General features: G+C 35.2%; 1 protein-coding gene across 1 annotated transcript in view; it reads right to left on the reverse strand.

The window, feature by feature from the left end:
- Positions 1-22,943, reverse strand: part of CHMP2B (charged multivesicular body protein 2B) — a 28,885-nt gene that overhangs the window by 4,238 nt on the left and 1,704 nt on the right. Inside the window, exons 2-4 of the mRNA XM_037059015.1 lie at positions 10,335-10,426; positions 5,020-5,214; positions 697-799 (exon numbers count right to left, since the gene is read on the reverse strand). Coding sequence (XP_036914910.1) covers positions 697-799; positions 5,020-5,214; positions 10,335-10,426 — 390 coding nt within the window. The remainder of the gene's footprint in view (positions 1-696; positions 800-5,019; positions 5,215-10,334; positions 10,427-22,943) is intronic.

Genomic DNA, 22,943 nt, shown 5'->3' on the forward strand with positions numbered 1-22,943 from the left:
GAAGATTTAAGGTCATGAGCACATGCTCACACTATACTATTCTTTAAAAGGTAGATAAGGTTCAGAATAAAACATGTGATATGACCAAACTACAGTACGATACGGAAAAACATAGGAAGAAATAATAACAGTATCTTGAGTCGTGCGAAGATGGGTTTTTTAAAATGCACTCTATACCTCTGTAGTCTCCATATTTCTACACAACATGCAATTAGTTTATATTCAAAAGAGAAAAGAAAAAAGAAAATAAAAGAACACTAAGCATTAAATAATTTGGGGAGGAAAAAGAGAATGAAAGACCTCCATTATCTCTACCTCCAATCCCGACAGCATGAAAGAATCGATGCAGTTCTGGAACTACCCAATTTATACCAGAAACTTATTTTATTCACAAGATGATTTTGGTTCACTAATCAATATAGTAGAACAGCTAGGGCCAGTATGGCATAGAAATATGGCATAACATATTTTACATTTTTTTCTTCAGTTAAACATTGATAGAATTTTGAGCCATATACATCGCTAATTTCAAAATACAAGAGTTACATTACAGGTGATTATTTAGAAGGGTACTGTATTATTTCTTTTGTCAATATTTGTGCTTTCATGGATGAGAATATGAGGTTGCTAGTAAATAGAGTTAGGGAATTCAAACATGAGAAAACTGTAAATTTCATTACAAGTTACTAGACTTACTCATTTCTTCAGTCATTTCCATCTTCATGTTTTCCTTCTGGAAATTCTGCATTGTTTGTAATGTCTTTTGTGGATCCATCTTCTTGTTAACAGCCTGCATTGTCTTTAAAATATGCAAATATTTAAGTGAGCTCCACAATTATGAAAATTTTACTACAGATAATTCCTAAGAGAACACATCAAATAGACACAGGCTCTGAAAAAAATATATACTTCCATACTTAAACATAAGAATATTAAGTATTCTAGAAAAAAAGTATCATTTGGAAACCATCTACTTAACATCTGTATAATAAATACTAGACTAGTGTAGAAAAACCTTATCTGAACCACAGGCAAATTACATAACAAAAAACTGTGTCAATAAAAAAATCCATTGCTATTCAGATGGGAAGGCTCCATTTGCCTATTACATGGTAAGTAGATAATGTCTAAATTAAAAATAATCTTAATTTTCACAAAATTTAAAAAATTATTTTATTGTTTATGCTATTACAGTTGTCCCACTCGTTCCCCTTTGCCACCCTCGACCCAGCCTGCCCCCTGGTTCCATAATCGGTCTTTAATTTAATATCTAAACGAAAAAGGAAACACTAGCATAGATACTTAATCCATTAACATATTTTAAACCATGGTTTTAAAAAAAAACAAAACACTGAGTTTTGCAAAAAATGTGAAAAGAATTCTTTTACATTTTATATTCACAACCCATTTATTAAAAGAGATGAATGCCATGTAGTATAGACAAAATGTCTTAATATACATATAAAGTGTATATTATATATGTGTATTATACAGCTAGTTTAGTATTAAAAGACACTATACATATAAAACATGCCAGTTTCAAAATGTTAAGCATACAGTATTTTCTCAGACAATTTGTAATGGCATGCTGCAGCCAAAGTAATCTTTAAGTAGGACACCACGTTTCCCTGTCCCCCTCCAGTCCACACACACGTAATAACTCTGCAATGGCTTCCCAACGCTCTTAGTATTAAAAGCCAAACTTCATAGTTGACCTCTGAAAGCAAGTACTATTTGAACTCTGTTTAATAAGCCAGTCTCATTTTGCACCACTGCCCTTTAGTCACACTGATCTTTGATTTCCTTAAAAATGCCATGCTCTCTCCTGGCACCTGACTTTTGTGTATGCCCCCCCATCTGCTTTTACTATCAGCACTTCAGGCTTCAGGTCTTATGAGGGGGGATCCCCCCCAAAACAAAATTATCTCCTGGAGAGTGGACCCCTGGTAGTACAGGCTTCCTCCACTAGGTGAGTGCACTAGGAGCCCATCTGTATCAGTGTACCAGCTGGCATTGTCCTGAGAGGCTGCATTTGGCTTCAATAATTTTTTTTAAGATTCTTTCAATGCATTTGCCCATTTCACGATGGATGATTTACAACCACACCTGCCCACACTATGCTGAGTGTTCAGCAGTTTTTGACCAAAAAAAAGGTATGATCCCCTTGCCCTCATCTCCCTATTCACTCGATCTTGCCCCAATCAACTTTTTTTTTTGTTTCCCTGGATTAAAAAAGTCCTCAAAGGGAAATATATGTTGCTGATGTGCAACAGGTAAAACAAAAGCAGCAGAATCACTGACAAATTCAAACACTGACAAATTCAAATACTTTTGAGCAGTGGGGAAAAAAGTCTTGATAGATATATTGCATCAAATGGAGAGTATTTTGAATGTGACTGAGGTTTAAACATGTAAGAATAAATACACAATTTTTAAATAAATAAATTCCGCATTTCTTTGGGTTCCCCTCGTAATTATCTATCACTTTCTTAAAGAAGTAGTTCCTGATATGCAGATTAGAACACATACTCCTGGTTAAATCCTACTTGGTATACATGAAATTTTATACTTACTGGTGTATATTATAATACTTTACTTGTAATTTCCATTATTGTAAATAATACTACTAGTAATAATGATAATTATACTAAAAGCTTTATAATATAATAAATAATATACATTATAAATATAGTAATATCTGTAATACTACTACTAATAGTAACAATGACAATTATAATGAGTGCTTAGTGCTCACTTGTGGACATGCGCAGAGCACCAAAAATTTTAGTCACCCAACATGTACCTTTTCAGCTGAGGGCAAACAAGACAACACCCTGCCTTCTCATTTCAGTTCTCATATTATAAACATGTATACTTTTACCCATTTATATATTGCAAAATTCTTGGGCCTTTATTAGTGATTCTGCTGTTTAAAATGGTCCCTAAGCATAGTACTAAAGTGTCATTTTTTGTTCCTAACTACACAGGGCTGTGACGTGCTTACTGAGAACACACTGTTAGAAGAGCTTTGTTCAAGCATGAGTTACAGTGCTATTGCCACGCGTTCCATGTTAGTAAGTCAACCATTAAATACGGCTCCTTTCAACAGAAACGCACAACAAACATATTTACACTGGTTGACAAAAATGTTTTAGCCAAAGGCTCACAGGAACCTAACCCTGCATTTTCCTTCAGAGCAATGGCTCAGTATTCACTAATTCCCAATTCTGTAGAACATTAACTATTGCAAAAAATGAGAATCAACCATATACCCCATTTTCCTAATAATCTCAGATTTTCTCTCCTGTGTTCCTCCCTTTGTTCTTCATATAAATATTCACCTTTTCTTATATTTAACACCTACAGATATTTTTAAGACCCTGGTCTTCTGCATTCAGATAATTAATTCTATTCAAAGACCTGTGTGGTTCACTGAAGCTTAGCACAGACTGATGTACAGTGGGTGGTTTCCTTTTCAAACACACCTTAATACCACCTCCCAGTGAACTGTAACTTCTGAGAGGACAGTCTTTGTCTTTGTTCCTCACAGCACTTCATATGCATTAAGTAGCTCATTATTTATTTTAAAAAATCAAAAGGCTCGTAGCTATCCAATTAAAAAGTGGGCAAAGGACTTGACCAAACATTTCTCCAAGGAGGACATACAGAAGATCCAGAGACACATGAAAAGATGCTCAGTATCGCTTGCTATCAGAGAGATGCAAATTAAAACCACAATGAGATACCAATTTACACTGGTCAGAATGGCTACCATAAACAAAGCAACAAACAACAAGTGCTGGAGAGGTTGTGGGGAAAAGGGGATCCTAATCTATTATTGGTGGGATTGCAAACTGGTACAACCACTATGGAAAACAGTATGAAGTTTTCTCAGAAAACTAAAAATGGACCTGCCTTTTGACCCAGCAATTCCACTGCTAGGATTATATCCTCAGACCTCTAAAACACCAATCCAAAAGAACCTATGCACCCTCAATGTTCATAGCAGCACAATTTACAATAGCCAAGAGTTGGAAGCAACCTAGGTGTCCATTAGTAATGAATGGATCCAAAAACTATGGTACATTTACACAATGGAATTCTATGCAGCAGAAAGAAAGAAGGAGCTCCTACCCTTTGCAACATCCTGGATGGAACTGGAAAGCATTATGCTGAGCGAAATAAGCCAGGAGGTGAAAGACAAATACCATATGATCTCACCTTTAACAGGAAGTTAAACAACAAAACAAACAAGCAAGCAAAATATAACCAAAGACAGTGAAAAAGAGAACAGGGGGACAGTGACCAGAGGGGAGAGGGGAGGGAATTTCAGGGGAAAAGGGGAAGGATTCACAGGAACAAGTATAAAGGACACATGGACAGCAACTAATGGGGGTGGAAATGGGAGGGAGGTGGGGAGCACCTAGGGGGTGGGCTGGGATGGAAGTAAAAGACACAAAACTGTACGTGAACAACAATTAAATAAAATTTTTTTAAAAATCGAAAGGCTCAGAGTCCTTTAACGTCTAGAGTAAAAACATCTATAATATAGAAACTGTAAGTTAAACATAAATCCCTATTCAAATTAATTGATAAATCCTCGCAACAGCACTCATGTTACATATATATTTAACATCAATATATGAAAATCATTCTCATACATATATGAAAATGAATCAAGAGGAAATTACTACTCTAATCAAAACTTACAGCTTAATGAAATAAGAAGCCCACAAATCTGTGACAATTTAAGAGAAAAAGGAGATACCGTGTTACGTCAATTGAAAAATTTAGAAGTTTCATATAGGCATGGAACAATGGAAATGTCCTAAAACAAATCAATAAAAACCTAGAAGTGACTACCTGGATTATCTAATGTTATAACTCAGTTGGCCAAAACTCCACACAGATTCTATACTACATATACATCATGAGGTGCTTTTAAAATTGACTTGAATGTTTATATTTAAACATCTTGGATTAAACTCTAAGTCTATGGATATAAAGGCTTCTACTTACCTTTGCTGTAGTAGACATTGCACCTGCCATCTTCATCTGGGAATTCATCACTTTTGTTTGTGTGGACATAGAAGTGACTTTAGAACTCACAGCAAAAGTTCTTGTTTTCTGTTTCCGTAGTTGTACAAGCTGTTTGGCTAAAACTCTGCAAGCTTCTTTATTACCAATTTTAGCCATCTTCTTAATTTCTAATTCCTGAGACAGGAAATAAAAAGGGAATAAAATCATTGAAGGACAGGCCTCAAGATTTATTTCAAAAGAACAGATCAAATATAAATGGAGTAAGCCAGAGTATGTTTGCAGTTGTTCATATGGAAAGTACAATAACTAATAATAATACAAGAATAAACTGCTTCATGTACTCACAACTGTAAACCTATGTTTGCCCATCCCTGTATAATACAGCCTTTCTCCCTGATCATGAAATGAGCCAGAACAGAGAGAGAGAGTCATCTGAGAGGGCAAGTGACTCCACATGATTTCATGGGGAAGTCAGAAACCAGTACCTTCACCCACAAGTACAAAGCTGTTCTACAAAACAGTCCTTACACAGAGCCCAAAAGAAAATTAAAAGGCACTCAACCCAAAGTATGTAGGACAAAAAAATAAATAAATAACCAAAGAGTTGGTGGGACATAGCAAAAAAAAAAAAAACGTAGAGGGGTAGACTTAAAGCTAATAATATAAACATACAAGTGAAAGGGGTCATCTAATATCTCATTAAAAGGCAGGTTATCAGATTAGATAAGAACCCAAATATATGTTATCTCAAGAAACCAACTTTAATTTTTTAAAAAAGCTAAAAATCTTGCTTTTGATTTCATTAGCTAGGTAAAAGAATAGTAAAATACATTCTATATAAATACTTCTTAAAATCTGGAAATCTGGAGTGGCTACATTAACATCAGATAAAACAAATCTCAAGAATAAGTAATACTACCAGAAAAAAAAGAGGCATTTCATAATGATAACAGAATCAATACATAAAGATGTCCAAACAACCATAAATGTTCATATACCTAATAACAATGCTTAAAAATACATTGTTACAGAAAGAAACAGAAGCACTACTTGCTAATTATACTCCTCTCAAGTAAGTGTATTGCTGTAACTGTTAGAACAAATGGACAGAAAATCTGTAATGACACAGATTTACAAAAAAACACTATTACCAACTTGATCTAACCAACATTCATAGAAAACTCCTTCAACAACAGCAGAATACCCATTTACAAGCATGTACTGAAAAAAAATCACGAAAATACACCATATTCTCCTTCAGATAATAAGGGACAATAAATTTAAGAGGGTTGAAAAGGGCCAAAGTACATTCTCTAGCCACATTAAACCAAAGTCAGAAAGGAAAATATGAAAGGAAAATCACAAATGAGCTGAAATTAACATATTCCTAAATAAGTCATAAATTAAAGAAAAAATTACAGGGGAAATAAAATAATATTTTGAACATAATAAAATGGAATACCACATATCAAAATGCATGGGTTAAAAGAGTTCTTACAGAGAAGCCTATAGCATTAAAAGTTATATTGAAAAAGGTAAAGGTATTAAGAAATACTAATTGTAGTTACAAAATAGTCACAGGGATGTACAGCACAGCACAGGAAATACAGTTAATAACACTGCAATAGTGGTACCAGGGGTGTATGACAATTACCATTCAGTAAGTTATCTAAATGTCTAGCCTCTGTGCTTTCCATGTGAAACTAATATAATATTGAATTTGAACTGTAATTCAAAAATTAAAAAAATAAGTGAAATAACAGTAAAGGAAAAAAGGCCATGTTAAAAAAAAGTCGAAAGCTTCAAAATTGACAAGTGAAAGAAGGAAAACAGAATACAAAGTAAACAAAAAGAAAAATAATATAAACATAAATGAAACCCAGAAACTAGAAAAAAGTGCAGAAAATTAATGAAATCAAAAGCAAGATTTTTGTTTTTTCTTTTTGCAAAAATTGATCAACCTGATATACCATTAGCCAGACAGATGAGGGATAACAACTAAGACTGACAGAAAGAACAAGCAAGTTACAAATATTGGGAATACAAAATGGAGTATCATTTCATATCCTAAGGATGTTGAAAGACAGTAAGAGTATTATGAACAACAGTATGTCATCACATTGTAAAATTTGGAAGTGGACAAATTACTTGAGAGATATAAACTACCAAAGCTCAGTCAAAAAGACATATAATCCAATCTACAGCTTTTTTTCTTAATGAGCTTGTAGTTTAAAACTGATCCACAAACAAAACTTCACTCCCAATGTGTTTGCTGATGAATCCTACCAAATATTTAAATACACAAACCCTTCTAATAAAGGAGAGAGTTAAGGGACACTTGCCAACTCCTGCTTTAAGATTAGCATTACTCTGATGTCAAAACTAAATAAAGACATTACACAAAAATACAACCACAAATAAGTATGTTTCATGACTACACATGCAAGTATTCTTGACAAAATTTGGCAAATTGAAGCTAACATTATTTTTTAAAAAATACATCATTACCAATAACATTTATCCCAAGAGCAGAAGCTTGATTCAACTTAGGAAAACCAATCAAAGTAATTCACTACATCAACACACTAAAGAAAGTAAAGAAAAAGAAGTATTTGACAAAATTCATTTCTGATAAAGTCTCGCAAACTAGATAGAATGGAATTTCCTCAACCTGAGAAAAAGTATCCACAAAACTCCTACAGTTTTAATGTCATACTTTATGGTGAAAAACTAAATGCATACCTCTAAGTAAAATACGAGAATATCTGCTATAACCACTTTTATTTAACACTGAAAGTTTTGGCCAGTGTAATAAGGTATGAGAAAAAAAGGCATCAAGATTGGAACAAAAGATGAAAAGTTTAATTTATTCATAGATGACACAACTGTCTATGTAGAAATCTAACAGAATTTACAAAAAGGCTACTACTACCAATAAGTGAATTTAGGAAGGTTACAGGATTACAGATCAATATACAAAACAATTCATCTATTTCTTTCTATATATCAGCATTTAAAATCAGAAACTGATTTTGTTTTAAAAATATCTAACATCAAAATTACAAAATAGTTAGGTACAAACCTGACCAAAAAAGCATAGAGCTTATATGATTTTTCAGTATAAACACTCCTGAGAAAATTTAAAGATCTAAATAAATGGAGAGATATACTATGTTCATGGATTGTAAGACTTAATATTGGCCCTGGCTGGTGTGGCTCAGTGGACTGAGTGCCAGCCTGCGAACCAAAGGGTTGCTGGTTCAATTCCTAGTAAGGGCACATGCCTCAGTTGGGGCCAGGTCTTCACTTGGGGGCATGGAAGAGGCAACCATTCACTGATGTTTCTCTCCCTCTCTTTCTCCCTTCCCCTCTAAAAATAAATAAATAGAATATTTTAAAAAGATTTAGTATAAAGCTATACTAATAAAAAATGCGATACTGGCTTAAAAATAGTCATATAGATCAATGGAATAACAGAGCCCTGGATGAGGCCCACATGTATTTGGATAACTGGTATTATATAAAGATGACAAGGTATTTGAAAAGGGAAGGATGTTAGCAACAAATGTTGGAACTGAATTTTCACACGCAAAAGTGAACCTCTATTCTCACCTGTCAACATAGTGATTTAATTCAATATGGTTCACAGGTCTAAATGAAAGAACTATACTCTAATACTACCAGAGGGGAACATAAGAGAAAATACTAGTGACTTTGGGTTAGGCAAAGATTTCTTAGGGCTCTAAAGCTACTAATCACAGAATAATAATAAACTGTATTTTCTAAAAATAAAACTCTCTGCTCAAGACACCATTAGGAAAACATAAGACAAGGATAAGAACTAAGGAGAATATCTGCAAAATATATATTTAATAAAGCATTTGTATCAAGAATATAGAAGTAATTCTTACAACTGAATTAGAAAACAACTTGAAAAAATTGGTAAAATTTTTCAGGGGACCTTTTGGCAAAGAAGATATGTAAAAGGCAAACAGGCACATGAAAAGGTGCTGAACATCAGAAGTGATTAGGAAAAGCAATTTAAAATGACAACCTACTACATACCACTAGAGTGTCTAAAAGGAAAAAAAAGATGGTTAACTCAACTCTTGGCCAGGATGTGAAATATATACTTTTTATATATATTTACCTTTTTTATATATTTTACCATATATATACCTTTTTATATAGCTGACAGGAACAGAAAACATTACAGCCACTTGCAAAGCTGTTGAGTATTCTCACAGAATTAAATATGTATATATTTACTGTATGACCCAGCAATCCCATTCCTAGGAATATACCCAAGAAAAATGAAAACATATGTTCACACAAAGACTTCAACTGAATGTTTATAGGAATGTTATTCAAAATAGCCACACTCCGGAAATAACCCAAATGTCCATTGGCTGGTGAATGGATAAACAAATTGTGGAACATCCACACAATAGAAACACATTCATCAACACAAAGGAACTAATCCTGATAAATGTAACAACACTAATTAATCTCAAAACAGTTATGAGTGAAAAAAGCTGTATGAAAAAGAGTTCATATTATGTATAATTCCATTTATATAAAATTCTAGAAAACGTAAACTAATCTGCAGTAACAGATCAGTGCTTGCCTGTCTGAGGAGGCAGAAAGGGAGGGATGAACAGGAGGGACTGCAGAGGAAGTAAGAAGCTTAGGGGTGAAGGGTACGTTCATTACCTTGATTGCATGGTTTCACTAGTTAACACAGATGTCAAAATGTATCAGATTGTAGGCATTAAATATGTACAGTCCATTCCATGTTAATTATACTGCAGCCATGCTGTTTATTAAAGTATCTTAAGCAATATATATTTTAAAACATACAGTCTATTTTTAAAAGTACATTCATTATCACAGACAAAAGGATGGTTAAAACAGAAAGTAAAATATGAAGATACCAATGAATTATTTTCTTGTAACCCTCTCTTGTTTTTGAGGATTGCATTATCTTTGTTATTAACTGAGAATATTTGGCTCTGTTTTGAGCAGTATTTCTCTCCAGGCATTCACGACTTTTACAAACTGAAGAACAATTTGATTTTATAATCAGCAGAATACACAGAATCCTGATAAAAGTCAGCAGAATGATACAATAAACAAAGGTAAGCAGAAACTGCAGAGAGGCATTAAATGCCATTTCTTTGTAAAACAAATTACTTACCACCTGCCATGTGTCCTCTTCCTGGTTAGCTAATTATTCCGACACTAATTTCCAAATTTGTTTGAAAAGTTAAACGGAACTTTAATGTTCTACTCACCAGCTGTTTTTCTTGTTTCTCTAAAGCTGCTCGATCTCTGCTTATAGCCCTCTGTGTACCTCGTAGCTCCCGATTCTGTTCCTTTATTACATCTAAGAAAAAAGCACAAAAGAAACCTAAATGTATGGCTTGTAAAATTTCCCTTAAAACCATTTAAAATATTGGACTCGAAGATGTCAGTAAAAAAATAAGCCTTGATACACTGGATGTTAAATTTTTTTCAATTTAATATACAATACTAAAAATCAGTAAAATAGTCAAATTTCAATGATAAATATTGATTATATAGAGAAGTCAGTGCAAGTGCACTCTAGTCTGAGGCTTAGCCAAAAGCACATATAAATCACAATAAAATATTCCCTTGGAGAACTGATTAGTATACAATGTTTTATATGGCACATATATATGCCACACACACACACACACACACACCCTTTTTATCTTTCCTTACTCAATATTATGTGGGAAAAGAAATAAGGTCATTTGCTTATTGAACCTTTGTTCTACACTAAGTCATTATAACAGTGAAGCAGCAAATTCCACCTCTACAACTTTATCATATGTTGGAAAAGTTAGCTAACACTCTCAAATCTCTGGTTTCTTACAGAATAGGACTGTTGTTAAGGAGTAAATAACATATATAATGCCCTGAAATACTGCAAGTGTTCCTCAATGTCTAATTTATCTTGATTCATCTGGATCCATCAGTCTCACCCTTTGAAGAATTAAACTATTAGTCTAGGCCTGATGGACAAGAATCAGGGTTAGCTGTTACTAAACAGTGATTTCTTCAAAGGATCACAGATATGGATGGTAATTCTTACCAAAACTGATCTGTCATTGTCAGGTATCATTTAAGTGTTTCACATATATTATAATATATAATGTTCATAATAATGCTAGGAAGTTGATTTTTCCATTACTTTATATATAACAAAATTGAGTATCAGGAATTTTAAATAACTTGCCCAGCGTCACAAGAGAGTAAGTGCTATGCCAGATTTGAACCTAAGTGTCCGGTCTCCAGAATCAGTCATCTTTATCACCTCACTAGAATACTTTTTTAGTCAAGAGGTAGATTAAAAAAAACAACCAACAGAAAAAATAGTCTCATCACCAATGGTACTGGGGCAATTGGATGAGAAAGAACGAAACTGGACCCCTGATACAGACCATACATGAAAATTAACTCAAAGATCAATGTCCCAATTACAAGAGCTACAATCATTAAGCTCTTAGAAGAATATTCCAGAGTTAATCTGTATGATGTGGAATTTGGCACTGGGTTCTTAAATATGACACTAAAAGCACAAGCAACACAATAAATAAATGAGACTTTATGAAAATTAAAAACTGCATCAAAGGACATCATCAAGTGAAATGACAACCTACAGAGTGGGACAAAATATATGCATGTTATATACAAGTATATGATACGAATCTATTATCTGGAATATAAAAAACTCCAAAAATTCCAATACTCAAAAACAAAAGACAAATGGCCCCATTAAAACTGGGTGAAGTATTTGAACAGACATTTCTGTGAAAATAAAGAAACAGCCAATAAACACATGGAAAAGACACTCAATATCATTAGTCATTAGGAAAAGGAAATACTGGTTCACATCCACCAGAATGTCTCTAACCAAAAACAAAAAAGGAAAATAACAAATACTGATAAGGATAGAGATGGTACCCCTGTACACTGCTTATAGGAATGTAAATTATTTCAGCCCTGTGGATAACAGTTTGATGATGCCTCAAAAAGTTAAACATAAAATTACCCTATGACCCAATAAGTCCACTCCTAAGTATTTACCCAAAAGTTGAAACAGGTACTTAAACAAACACTTCTACATAAATGTTCCCAGCAGCACTATTCACAATACCCCAAAGGTGGAAACAACCCAAATGCCCATGAACAAGCAAGTGAATGAACAAACTGTGGTAGATATGTAAGTATAATGGGATATTATTCAGTTATACAAAGACATAAAGTACTGATAGTACTGAAACATAGATAAACCTCAAAAATGCGATGCTAATTGGAAAAAGCCACATACAAATGGTCACATTTTATGCTTACACCCATATAAAATATCCAGAATAGATAAATCTATGAAGACAGAAAAACAACAGAGCAGCAGTTGTTAGCTGTTGGGGTGAGGGAACAACTAACAACTAGATAGAGGTAATGGTTACACACAACTGTGACTGTACTAAATGCCACTGACCACTTTCAAATGGTTCATATTCTGTGAATTTCACCTCAGCTAAAATAACAAAGCCAGCAACCACTGTTCTTTTTAATGATGGAGCATCACAATTTATAGAGCACTATATATTTCTGTGTAAAATATACCTTTGCTCAGAATAAAAATCACTAATTATACTGAGTAACAGGCACAATATTAAATGCTTCACAATGCCAAAAGGTAGGTATAGAGTATTATGACACTTCTTTCAGAAGAAATTGGTATTTGCTGAGATAATCTGCCCAAGGGAGAGAAAGGGCCAGGATCCATACACAAGCAGACTGATTCCGTGGCCCTGATTTTATCTACTGTGTTATGCTGCTGGGAAGCTTTTTGGAAAAACTAGAAATAAAGTTATCAGAGACATAATCCTAATAAATATAGACCCATATCAATACAAATATACAGTATTTCATACTGAATAAAAACATTCAAGTCATTATATATTCTGAATAAAAATTAAAATAAGATGCCAGAGCTCCTATGTTCTACATACAAGACACCCATTTCCCCTCCTTTGCTTATTGTTTTTCAGTGAAGTTATATTGGTGAATATCTCAAGCTAAGGATTGACAAAGAAAACATTTTCCATGTTCCTCATACAGAGAAATATAAAACCATGACATATCTTTAGGAGACATGAAGAGAGATGGACATGAAGAGAAACACGCCTCGTCCCTCGCCACTTTCTTCTGGATGGGAAATACACAATTCCTTTAACAAAAAAGGGGTATGTTCTGTAGGCAAATTATTTGGGAACTGTTGACGTTGAAAAAAACCCAAATTTCTTTACTTCAAGGCTTCTAAAAATGCTTAACCTATGAATAAGAGTTGTCAATCCTTAAGGGAAGAATATATAATAGATTATTTCCCAAATTTATTAAGCCAAGGATCCCTTTCAAGAGATCTCTATCACCATTTCCTAATGTTCCATGGAGCATTGGTAAAAATCCTGTTCTAAAATGGCACAGTTTATTAGTTTGCTAGTACTGACATTACAAACATCACAGACTGAGTGGCTTGAACAACAGAAACGTATTTTGTCTGTTCTGGAGGCTGGAAGGCTAAGATCTAGGTTTTGGCAGGTATGATTTTTCCTGAGGCTTGTAGATGGCTGACTTCTTGCTGTGTCCTCACATGGCCAATTCTCTGCCTGTGTTGTCCCCAGTGTCTCTTCCTCTTATAAGGAAACCAATTCTACTGGATTAAGGCTCAGCCATATGACCTTATTTAATCTCAATTAACTTTTAAAAAGACTCTATCTCCAAAAAATAGTCACAAGGGATTAGGGCTTCAACATATGACTTTTGGGGAGGGGAACACAACTCAGTTGATAACACACAGTATCTTTCCTCTGACATTACAGAGGGACACTAAAGCAAACAGCAAAGAAAGCTCTCAATTCCTATCTTTCAAAGAAATCACAAGCCTTTCCACCATCAATACTCAAACACACCCACTTTTTTTTCTTTTGGACTTAGTTCCCTATCTTCTTAAAGCCAATGGATTGGTATGAAAACATTTACCACTTACCATTTCAATGGATAAATAAGCTTTGAATTTAAAACTGTGAAATTACAAATGAACTTTTGAAGTAATCTGTTTGTGCTCTAAAAACTCCCTAGTTTTTAGTATAATATGAAATATTGAAATAATGATGCTGGTCTTCTATAGTTGTAAGAGTACTAGGCTGTAAACGAAGCCACCATATTAGTAAGTTAAATCGTGGCCAGATCATTAACACAGGTGCAAAACAACTACTGAAGCCTTCATTGCTCAGGTCTAGAATTCTATCATTTTCACTTTTTCATTACGAGGATGGTATGATGAAAACAATATATGCAGTTGGCCTTTTTCCTGAGTTCTCGGCACAGAGCTCCTAAAGCCCTTGGAATTTCCTTAGTGACAGAAATGTCTTTTGACTCAGGAAGGGGGATGCTTAGGATGGGGCTGGCTACCAGAAGACCAGAGACTTGATTAGAAGGTGGGAACTTCCAGCTCCACTGCTCAGGAGAGGGAGCAGGTAGAGAGACCGAGTTCTACAATCTCTTGAACAAAGAGACTGCTAGAGTTTCTGGGTTGGTGAGCAAACTCACACACTAGAAAGGTGGCATGGAAGCTCTGTGCCCCTTGCTTTCGTTTGGCTGCTTGTTCCTGAGTTTTATCCTTATATTAAACCAGTAACAGTAAGTAAAGCACTTTTCTAAGCTCTGAGAGTTTTTCTAATGAATTATCAGATATGAGGGAGCTGTGGTGACACCTGAATTTATAGCCAGTTGGTCAGAAGTAATAGTGGCAACCTGGGATTTGTGATTGACATCTTGAGCTGGAGCAGTTTTGTGGGACTGAGCCCTTAACCCGTGGGGTCTGTGCTAACCCCAAATAGTTAGTGTTACAATGGAAATGAATTTTTTGAGACACACAGTTAGCATCAAGGAATCAGAGTACAGAACAGATGTAGCTATTTTTGTTGAAAAACAAGAATTATGACATAAAATTTTAACAAAACGTAATTTAATCACATAGCTTAGCTTCCCCTTTCTTAGTTTTAGATAACTATGTCAACCATAACTGTCACTGTATATTAGAGATGGAAAAATAAAGAAAATTAACTACTGCAAATTTCACAGCCTATTGTTAATAGTCCTATTAATATTTAAACAGTTCTAAGCTATAAATTGAGAGCATATAATATTATATACTAAAATAGAGTCATAATACTTAAAACATATTATGGTAAGTAGGAAAAGGTAGTAAAATATTTTCCATATGAGATGATTGGTATATCCTATAAAACAAATTACTCTTTAATTTTTAAAAAAACAATTCCTAGGCTAAACCCACATTTAATGAATTTATTTTCTAGCTAATTAAGAAGAAATAATATCAGAAAGGTTCTGAGGAACTTTCAATGTTTTTAAAGCCAAGTTTACTTTCTAGTATATTTATTTCTTAGTAGGTCTGATTTCTTCCCCAAATTACATCTAAGAGCAAGGAATGCATGTATTTATTTATCTATTTGTATTCCCATCTTAATGCCAAACACTATCCCAATATATTAGTTAACAGTGATCTAAGGGAGTACAGACCTATATACTGAAATATAAAAGGATTTCCCTCACAGACATATTGAACACATTACTTTAAAATGTATGATATCTATTGGCTATCAAGAAAGATGGTTGGTATTAACAATAGTAAAATCTGAACTATGATACATAGCATTCTATAATGGAAAAACAAAGCACTGAAATAATCAGTTGTTTCTCTTTAATTTTCTCTCTCTCTTCATTCTGAGTCCAGACAATGACAGAAACATGTACAGGGTACTGCTGACATCTAGGAGAGATGGAGTAATTGGCTCCTGTTCATCCTCTGCTTCCACCTCCAGGTAAAAGAGCATCCCCTGAATTCTCACCCTCCTGCACTGCATCTACCTCGTGGGTCTCTTGTGAAGCATTTCACAGTAGGCAGGAATAGAAAACTTTCCAACTGAAAATGTCAAAAGGATACATATGATATACTTTCTGTCACCAGTTGGCAAGGTAAAAAGAATAGGGGGGCTGTCCTCCCCATTACTCTCCAGTCTTATACCCAGCACTACACCTAGAAAGGCCACCCAGGCCACTCTTGGCATTAAAAGTCTGTTTCAAACCTGTAAGTCTCTAGATACTGAACAAGGTTTATACATGTGTGCACTAGAGTAATAAGATCACAGACTTAAATTTTGGATTTAAGATATAGACAAAAAATGCCATTCTGCCTTCTTTTGTTATAAGTCAATAAGGTCTATCTGTTTACAGGAAAAAAAGTAAAAAATTAAAAATAAATCTAAAAGGGCTTCCCATGCAGTCTAGCTCACTGAAATTCTCTAGTGAAGTATAAGGCCAAGCCCCAATCTGAATTAAGGTTGTCCTTCCACACCCTGATCATCTACATACAATTTGCAATTTGAGGATGAAAGAAAAAAGTAATTATCAACTGTAATTACGGACATTCATTAATCAGTAAGGAATACTGTTCTAAGTGCCTGTCCTTTGAGAGAAGAGGCTGTCTCCAGCTTGCAGGGCAATTCGGGACCACTGTCTCATGAGCACTGAGGCACAACACACAGATCGCACTGCTCAGCGGGATTCCAGCTCATCTATTAGACAGCAGCATCCATTCTACCATGCACTGGGTTTTCTGCTTTACCTACCATAAGGTCATGATGGACTTCGTAATCTAATACAGCATATTTTCTTTTTTTCCAAAAGGAACATTTATTACTTTTAAAATAGCCTCTGCAGTTCTTACTGCTTTCTTGCCAGATGCCTCTGGAGCAGGTGCTTACTGGGCTGGAGGTTCTGGACCCTTCCAAGCTCTTGGAGGAGCTACATTCTGACCTGGGGCTTTCTGGATGAGAACCATCTGGGCTGGGGCCTTCTTGCCTGCATGGCCTGCAGCACCACCTCTCTCGCTGGAACTTTTGCAGCGGCTGCTGCAGCGTGCGCTTTAGCAGCAAGCGCTTTTTGGGGAAAAGTTTTCAGAAAAGCTAGACACCGTTTGAAGTTTCTTAACTTCAAGCTTGATTATTCGGTTCCTCACTTCCTTTGCCTTCCTGACTTTGTAACCATCAAAATCTGTCATCTTGCCTTTTTTTTCCTCTCTGGCTTCAATGTTCTTAGCCTATTTCATATTGGTATCTGCCTTGTCAAACATACTTCTGGTGGGCACTGTGTGGGAAATTGAGGATGAAGTGAGTGAGCTGCATGCATTTGAAAGGCACAGACTGACACCTTACTTGATTGCTGAGTCCACCAACCAGAACCCTGTTTTGACTGATAACATCTACAACTGTGCAGCTTCCAGGTATGGGGCCCAAAGGAGTCACTCACAGGCCAACCTCTGCCAGGCATCTGAATACCGCGTGCTATATAAGGCCTGCTGGGTGCTGTTCAGCACCCCTGCCCAGGAGGTGGTGAAGCTGCAGGGCAGCCAAACCTGGAGCCCATGACAGCAACACTCAAGTTAAAATTTTCTGCTTTTAAATATATTTATTAAGAAATATTTTTTTATGTTTTATTTTTATTTATTTACCTTTAGAGGGGAAGGGAAGGAGAGAAGGAAAGAAATATCAATGTATGGTTGCTTCTCGCCAGTCCCGTGCTAGGAACTGGCCTGCAACCCAGGCATGTGCCCTGACTGGGAATTGTGTGATTCTGTGACTGTATGATTCGTAGGCCCGCGCTCAATCCACTGAGTTACACCAGCCATGATATGAAAGAGAGCCATGAATGCCTTATTAAAAGTACCCACATGACTCTGTTGGTACCAAAGTTGGTACCAGGGCCTAAATATATTTCTTTACAAAAAAAAAATCATGTTGACTTATGCAGCATTATTCCTGTCAATTATCATGAATCTCACCATCACATGCATTGAGATAGGAGCACAAAATGTTCCCACATCCTGCTTTGCCATTTCTGTTAACTGGTTTTGGGGATCTAGATCCCAAGGAGAGAGTAACCCTTTAGATTTCATCTACCAGCTCTGTATCAGCTGTCATCCCTGGAAATAGTGGGCATTGGTGGTCCGGGTATAGTGTGATACTGGGTAATAGACAAGCCCTGACCATGACTATGAAAACAGCCAGGAATGTGAGTTCAGCAAAAGCAGGTATAGCAGAGCTCACCAATGATCAAGAAATTAGAAAAGGGTCCTGTCTAAGTAGGAATGTACAATCTTCTTGGGTTAATGAGGAAAAAAACTGTGAAGAATGCTACAAGCTCAAAGGGTAAGGAGTAAGAAAGAAACATTAAAGGTCAGTACCTACAAATGTTGGCTCTAGGATCCAAAGGAAAAATGACAATAAGAAAGTGGGTGAGGAGGAATCAGAATGTGATATGCAAAGTAAATTTGTTTTTCAGGCTTTGGAAATAGTATATTAGAAGCCAGGCAGGAATTACCGGTATCAGCTTAATCAATCAGTTTTGATACATGGTAAAGAAAAAAAACTATGGAAAACAGAAAGGAGAACAGAAGATCACATCAACAGCTTTAAATATAGTCCAGGGAGCCAAGGATCCACTTACGAACACGGTTGAAGTTGACTTGCTTGGAAGATACAGAATACTAAAGAAAAAATAAGAGAATCTAGCTATAGAGTAACATAAAAGGGAGTAAAAAGGAATGTTTTTTCCCACCAGTAACTTTCAAAAGTCACTGAAGCCCTGAGGAATTCGTTGTAATGAATTTATTACTATTATTAAAATACCAGCTATTTTTAAGAACTAGAGGTGTTGAAATGGGCTACCTCTCAGCAGATCTTTAGGTCACATCTGGTTGTCAAAGACACAGATTCTGCCACTATCATCAAGAAACTTAAGTTCTGAAAACTGCCCAAAGTAACTTTTCATGTTAAATAAATACGGAAATGAGAGAAAAGGCTCCTCTAAAAAAAGTCTCAGACCCCTGGACTCGAAGCTAGGCAATCATAGCATGAAAAGAAATAGGAGTCTTACATGTCATGATAAGGATAGAGAAATACAGAAGAAGTCAACTTCCTAGAATATCCATCCTAAACGTATGGAGAATTTTGCTCAGAAAAACGCTAAGAAGACCATGCTGTGCCCCTGAATACCACGTGCAATAATTAACAACATTTTAGTGTGCCAGGAATGTAAGAGCCAAATAGAAATTAAAATCTGAGTTTTTAAATATTCAGAAGAAGAAGCACCAAGGAAACACACATCCTAGGAAAGATCTGGGTACTCTGTGTAGCAACATGAGAATGGTGTGTTTTATCTGGAAGAAAGTTGTGTTTTATCTGGAAGAAAGCAGATATGTTCCTGGACGGAACTCAGTTTATATACATGGTAGATTTTATTCCCTCTTGAGCTGTTGGCTATGTGACCTCACAACTGACCTCCGGATAGATTTCTCCTGAGTCAAAACTCCAAAGATTCTGCACGCTGGACAAGTAACACATGTATAACACACCAATGAGGCAAAGACTAAGAAGCTCTGTTCCTGTTTGTTAGTAATGTCCCTCCAACTATTTCTAAACTTGCATTAAAGTTTAAGGTAGGTGGCAATATGGTTGTAGGCTATAATAAGCTCTGGATACTGGAAAGACTACTTTGGATTAGTAAATACTACTGTTTTGGAATTTAGTCTCTAAATTATAAAGTGTTCCACAGATATTTTCATTATGCTGAAAACTCTGCAACCTTGCAAATATGTAATGTAGGAAAAACTTAGAATTATCATAATACAACTTTGTAGATAACAAGGATCTACTTTGGTTCCATCAGTGCAAATCAGGAAGAAGATGTTTGAAAAAAGAAAAAAAACCATAAATAGTATGGGATATAACATAATTTGAGAGGAATTCCTAGAGAATAAAAAAACCTGAGATAGGTCAGGTTGCCTAGAGGAAAATAATTTTTTCCACAAAAGCATCATAAGCAAAAATATGTCAAAGTGAGAAGTATGGTATATGCAGATGAACATGAGAACAGTGTTGCGGGACAGTAAAATGTCCAGAGACATGGTCAGATCAAAGAGAGCCATGAATGCCTTATTAAAAGTACCCACATGACCCTGTTGGTACCAAAGAGTCAATAAAGGAGTTCACACTGAAGAGTAGCTTAGGAAGAGTAACTTAGGTATATCAATCACACAAGCAGCTTTGCAGACAAACAATTTAAGGGCTGTTTGGCTACAGCAAAGAAAAGCAGAAAGGTGACTGCAATATAGTGCAAGATAAATGGGATCTGAATGACAGCATGGATTTGAAGGCATATAGAGGAAGATGACATGTGCCAAATACTTAAGAAGCAAAAGGAGTAGGATTCAGTACTTAACTGAATCAAGTAGAGGGCAAAATTAAGAACTCCCAAACACTGGGGGAGGAGAACCCAGGAAAGGAATCAACTTACAAATATGGCAATGAACTGTTTGAGATCCCTTTGATTTGACATCTGTTGGGACCTCTAGGTAGAAATACTCAACAAACTATTGGATGTACTGATCTGACTCTCAGAAAAATATTTCTAGAGATACAAGTTTGGGATCTGCCAAGATTTACATTATAAATAAAATAATAAGGGTTTGAGTAAGATCATGCAAATACAGAATGTACAATTTTGTCATGGAAGTCAAGAGAGTTTTAAGGAAGAACTTACTACTAGAGTCAAATGTAAAACATAGGCCCAAGAGATGATCACCCACAAACAGACATGGAGACTGGCTATCTAGAAGTCATTGATGATCTTAGCAAAATCTCATTATATGAGATGTAAGCAAACTGCTGTGGAATGGTGCATCTGAGAAAAAGAGGTAGAGAGAGGGGACACCACTACTTCTACAAGAGGTTGAGATGAAGAACAAAAAGAGGTAAAACAGTATTGCCTCAGAAATACTGGATCAAGAGAGAATCGGTAGAAGGAGAGTTGTTGCCAGTTCTACCACTATTAGATATTAAAGTTCTATCATGAATTCTGAGAGAAAAGAGTCTGGTTCACAAACTAAAGCTAACATGGTACCTACCAAAACTTGAGAATTCCAAGTACTTAGCAAGAACAGCAAAATTAAACTGTGCCATAGGATTATCTAATAAAAAATAACAACGATAATATTCAAAGAGATTAGGCCTCGGCTCTGCCATTTAGTAGTTGTGTGATCTTGGGCAAGTTACTTAGTCCTTTGCCTCTCAATTTCCTCATCTATAAAGTAGAGGTAACACAACAACAGTACTTACAGGTGTTATGAGAATTCTAATAAGATACTGCGTACAAAAACACTAACTTGGTGCTGGCTTAGGGTAGAACCTCAAATCTGTCTTTATTTAGAATAACAGACAACAATTAAAGTGAATAAAAAACTTCACTTCTTAAGAGGCATATTTAGTTGTGCACTTATGACAAGCCTCATGGCATCCTGATTTATAGGTTTATAATTAGCTCCAATAAATAGGTCACCATTTGTCCACTTAAGGGGAAAAAACCAACTGTAAATACTTTACCCTAATATATGTATATATCTTATAAATCAGTAAAAGGAAAATCAAGGACTCAACTGTAATTTCAAATTCAAAAGAATCTTTCTCTTCTATGGCACTGAGGTACAGTTCTCATTAATTTCTGTAACAAAGTATACAGTGCATGGACTTGTTCATCTGTGTCAAAAATGAATTAAACATAACTCTGAATAGTAATAAGTGCAGTAATGTTGTCTCCCTTTTTAATTTACATGTGCAGTAGTCTTTAATGATACAGTGTGCAACTGTTCCAGCCAATCCAAAGAGACAAAAAGATTCAATTATTCTCCAGATGTATAAACAGTTGCATGATTCCTTTATATATCAGAATTTCATTACTGCTGAAACAGATAAAAAGACAGTACACAGTAAAAGATATTATGATCAATAATCAACAAGTCCAAAGATCTGAGAGAAATGCATAAAATACATTACACTTCACAATATATAGCCTCATTACTACTAAGAATGCTGTCACCTTTTAAACAAACAAAACAACTTCTTTTTAATAAAACAAGGAGTAAACACAGCATTAAAACTCTGGATCAAAATAACATAAGTACAATTCTAGAATTAAGATTTCATTAAATGATTTGAACTGATATGATAATTTAAGAAAACATCAAGTATGCAATTTGGTAGTTATAGTCAATGTAGATGGTGGCAAAATTTATATTCAGGAATTTCATATACAGATCTTTAATTCAGTAGCAGAGTTCCTAGCAAAAGTCTTTAAGACCTTTCCCCCCACAAATAAGTCTATTTAGCAAAAACATTATTTCTTGGATGAATTAACCCAACTGCAAATGAGTATACATTTAAACACCCTCATTGCACATCCTCATTGTCTTTATCTTTATTCAGTTCTACACTTCAAACGCAATAGTCACCAGATTGCCAAAAGCATCAGGAAGCACAACAATGATAATATAGAACTGACATTTAAGTCTTTAAAAATATTTAATAGATATTAAACAATTAAAGCTAGGATGTTTGGCTGTTAATGTTAAAATTTAAAAAAAAATTTAATTTGTAACATCACAGTAAGAAAGATGCAATCCTTTCCCCCTGTTTAGTAAAATACTTATTTATTTTTTTTAAGTTTCTTTTTTTCCCCCAAGTACAGCTGTCTTCATTCCCCCCCCTCCACAGTCCCTGGCCCCACCCATCCCCACCTCTCACCCTGGATCCTACTAGCCTTTGGCTTTGTCCAGGAGTCCTTTACATAAGTTCCTTGACAACCCTTCCCCCTTTTCCCCCATTATCCCCTCCCACCTCCCCTCTGGTTACTGTCAGTTTGTTCTCAATTTCAATAGTAAAATTCTAATTATA

Source organism: Sturnira hondurensis, unplaced genomic scaffold (genome assembly GCF_014824575.4).
Source record: "Sturnira hondurensis isolate 20B ecotype Veracruz unplaced genomic scaffold, ASM1482457v3 Scaffold0010428, whole genome shotgun sequence".
In the NCBI taxonomy this organism is placed as follows: Eukaryota; Metazoa; Chordata; class Mammalia; order Chiroptera; family Phyllostomidae; genus Sturnira; species Sturnira hondurensis.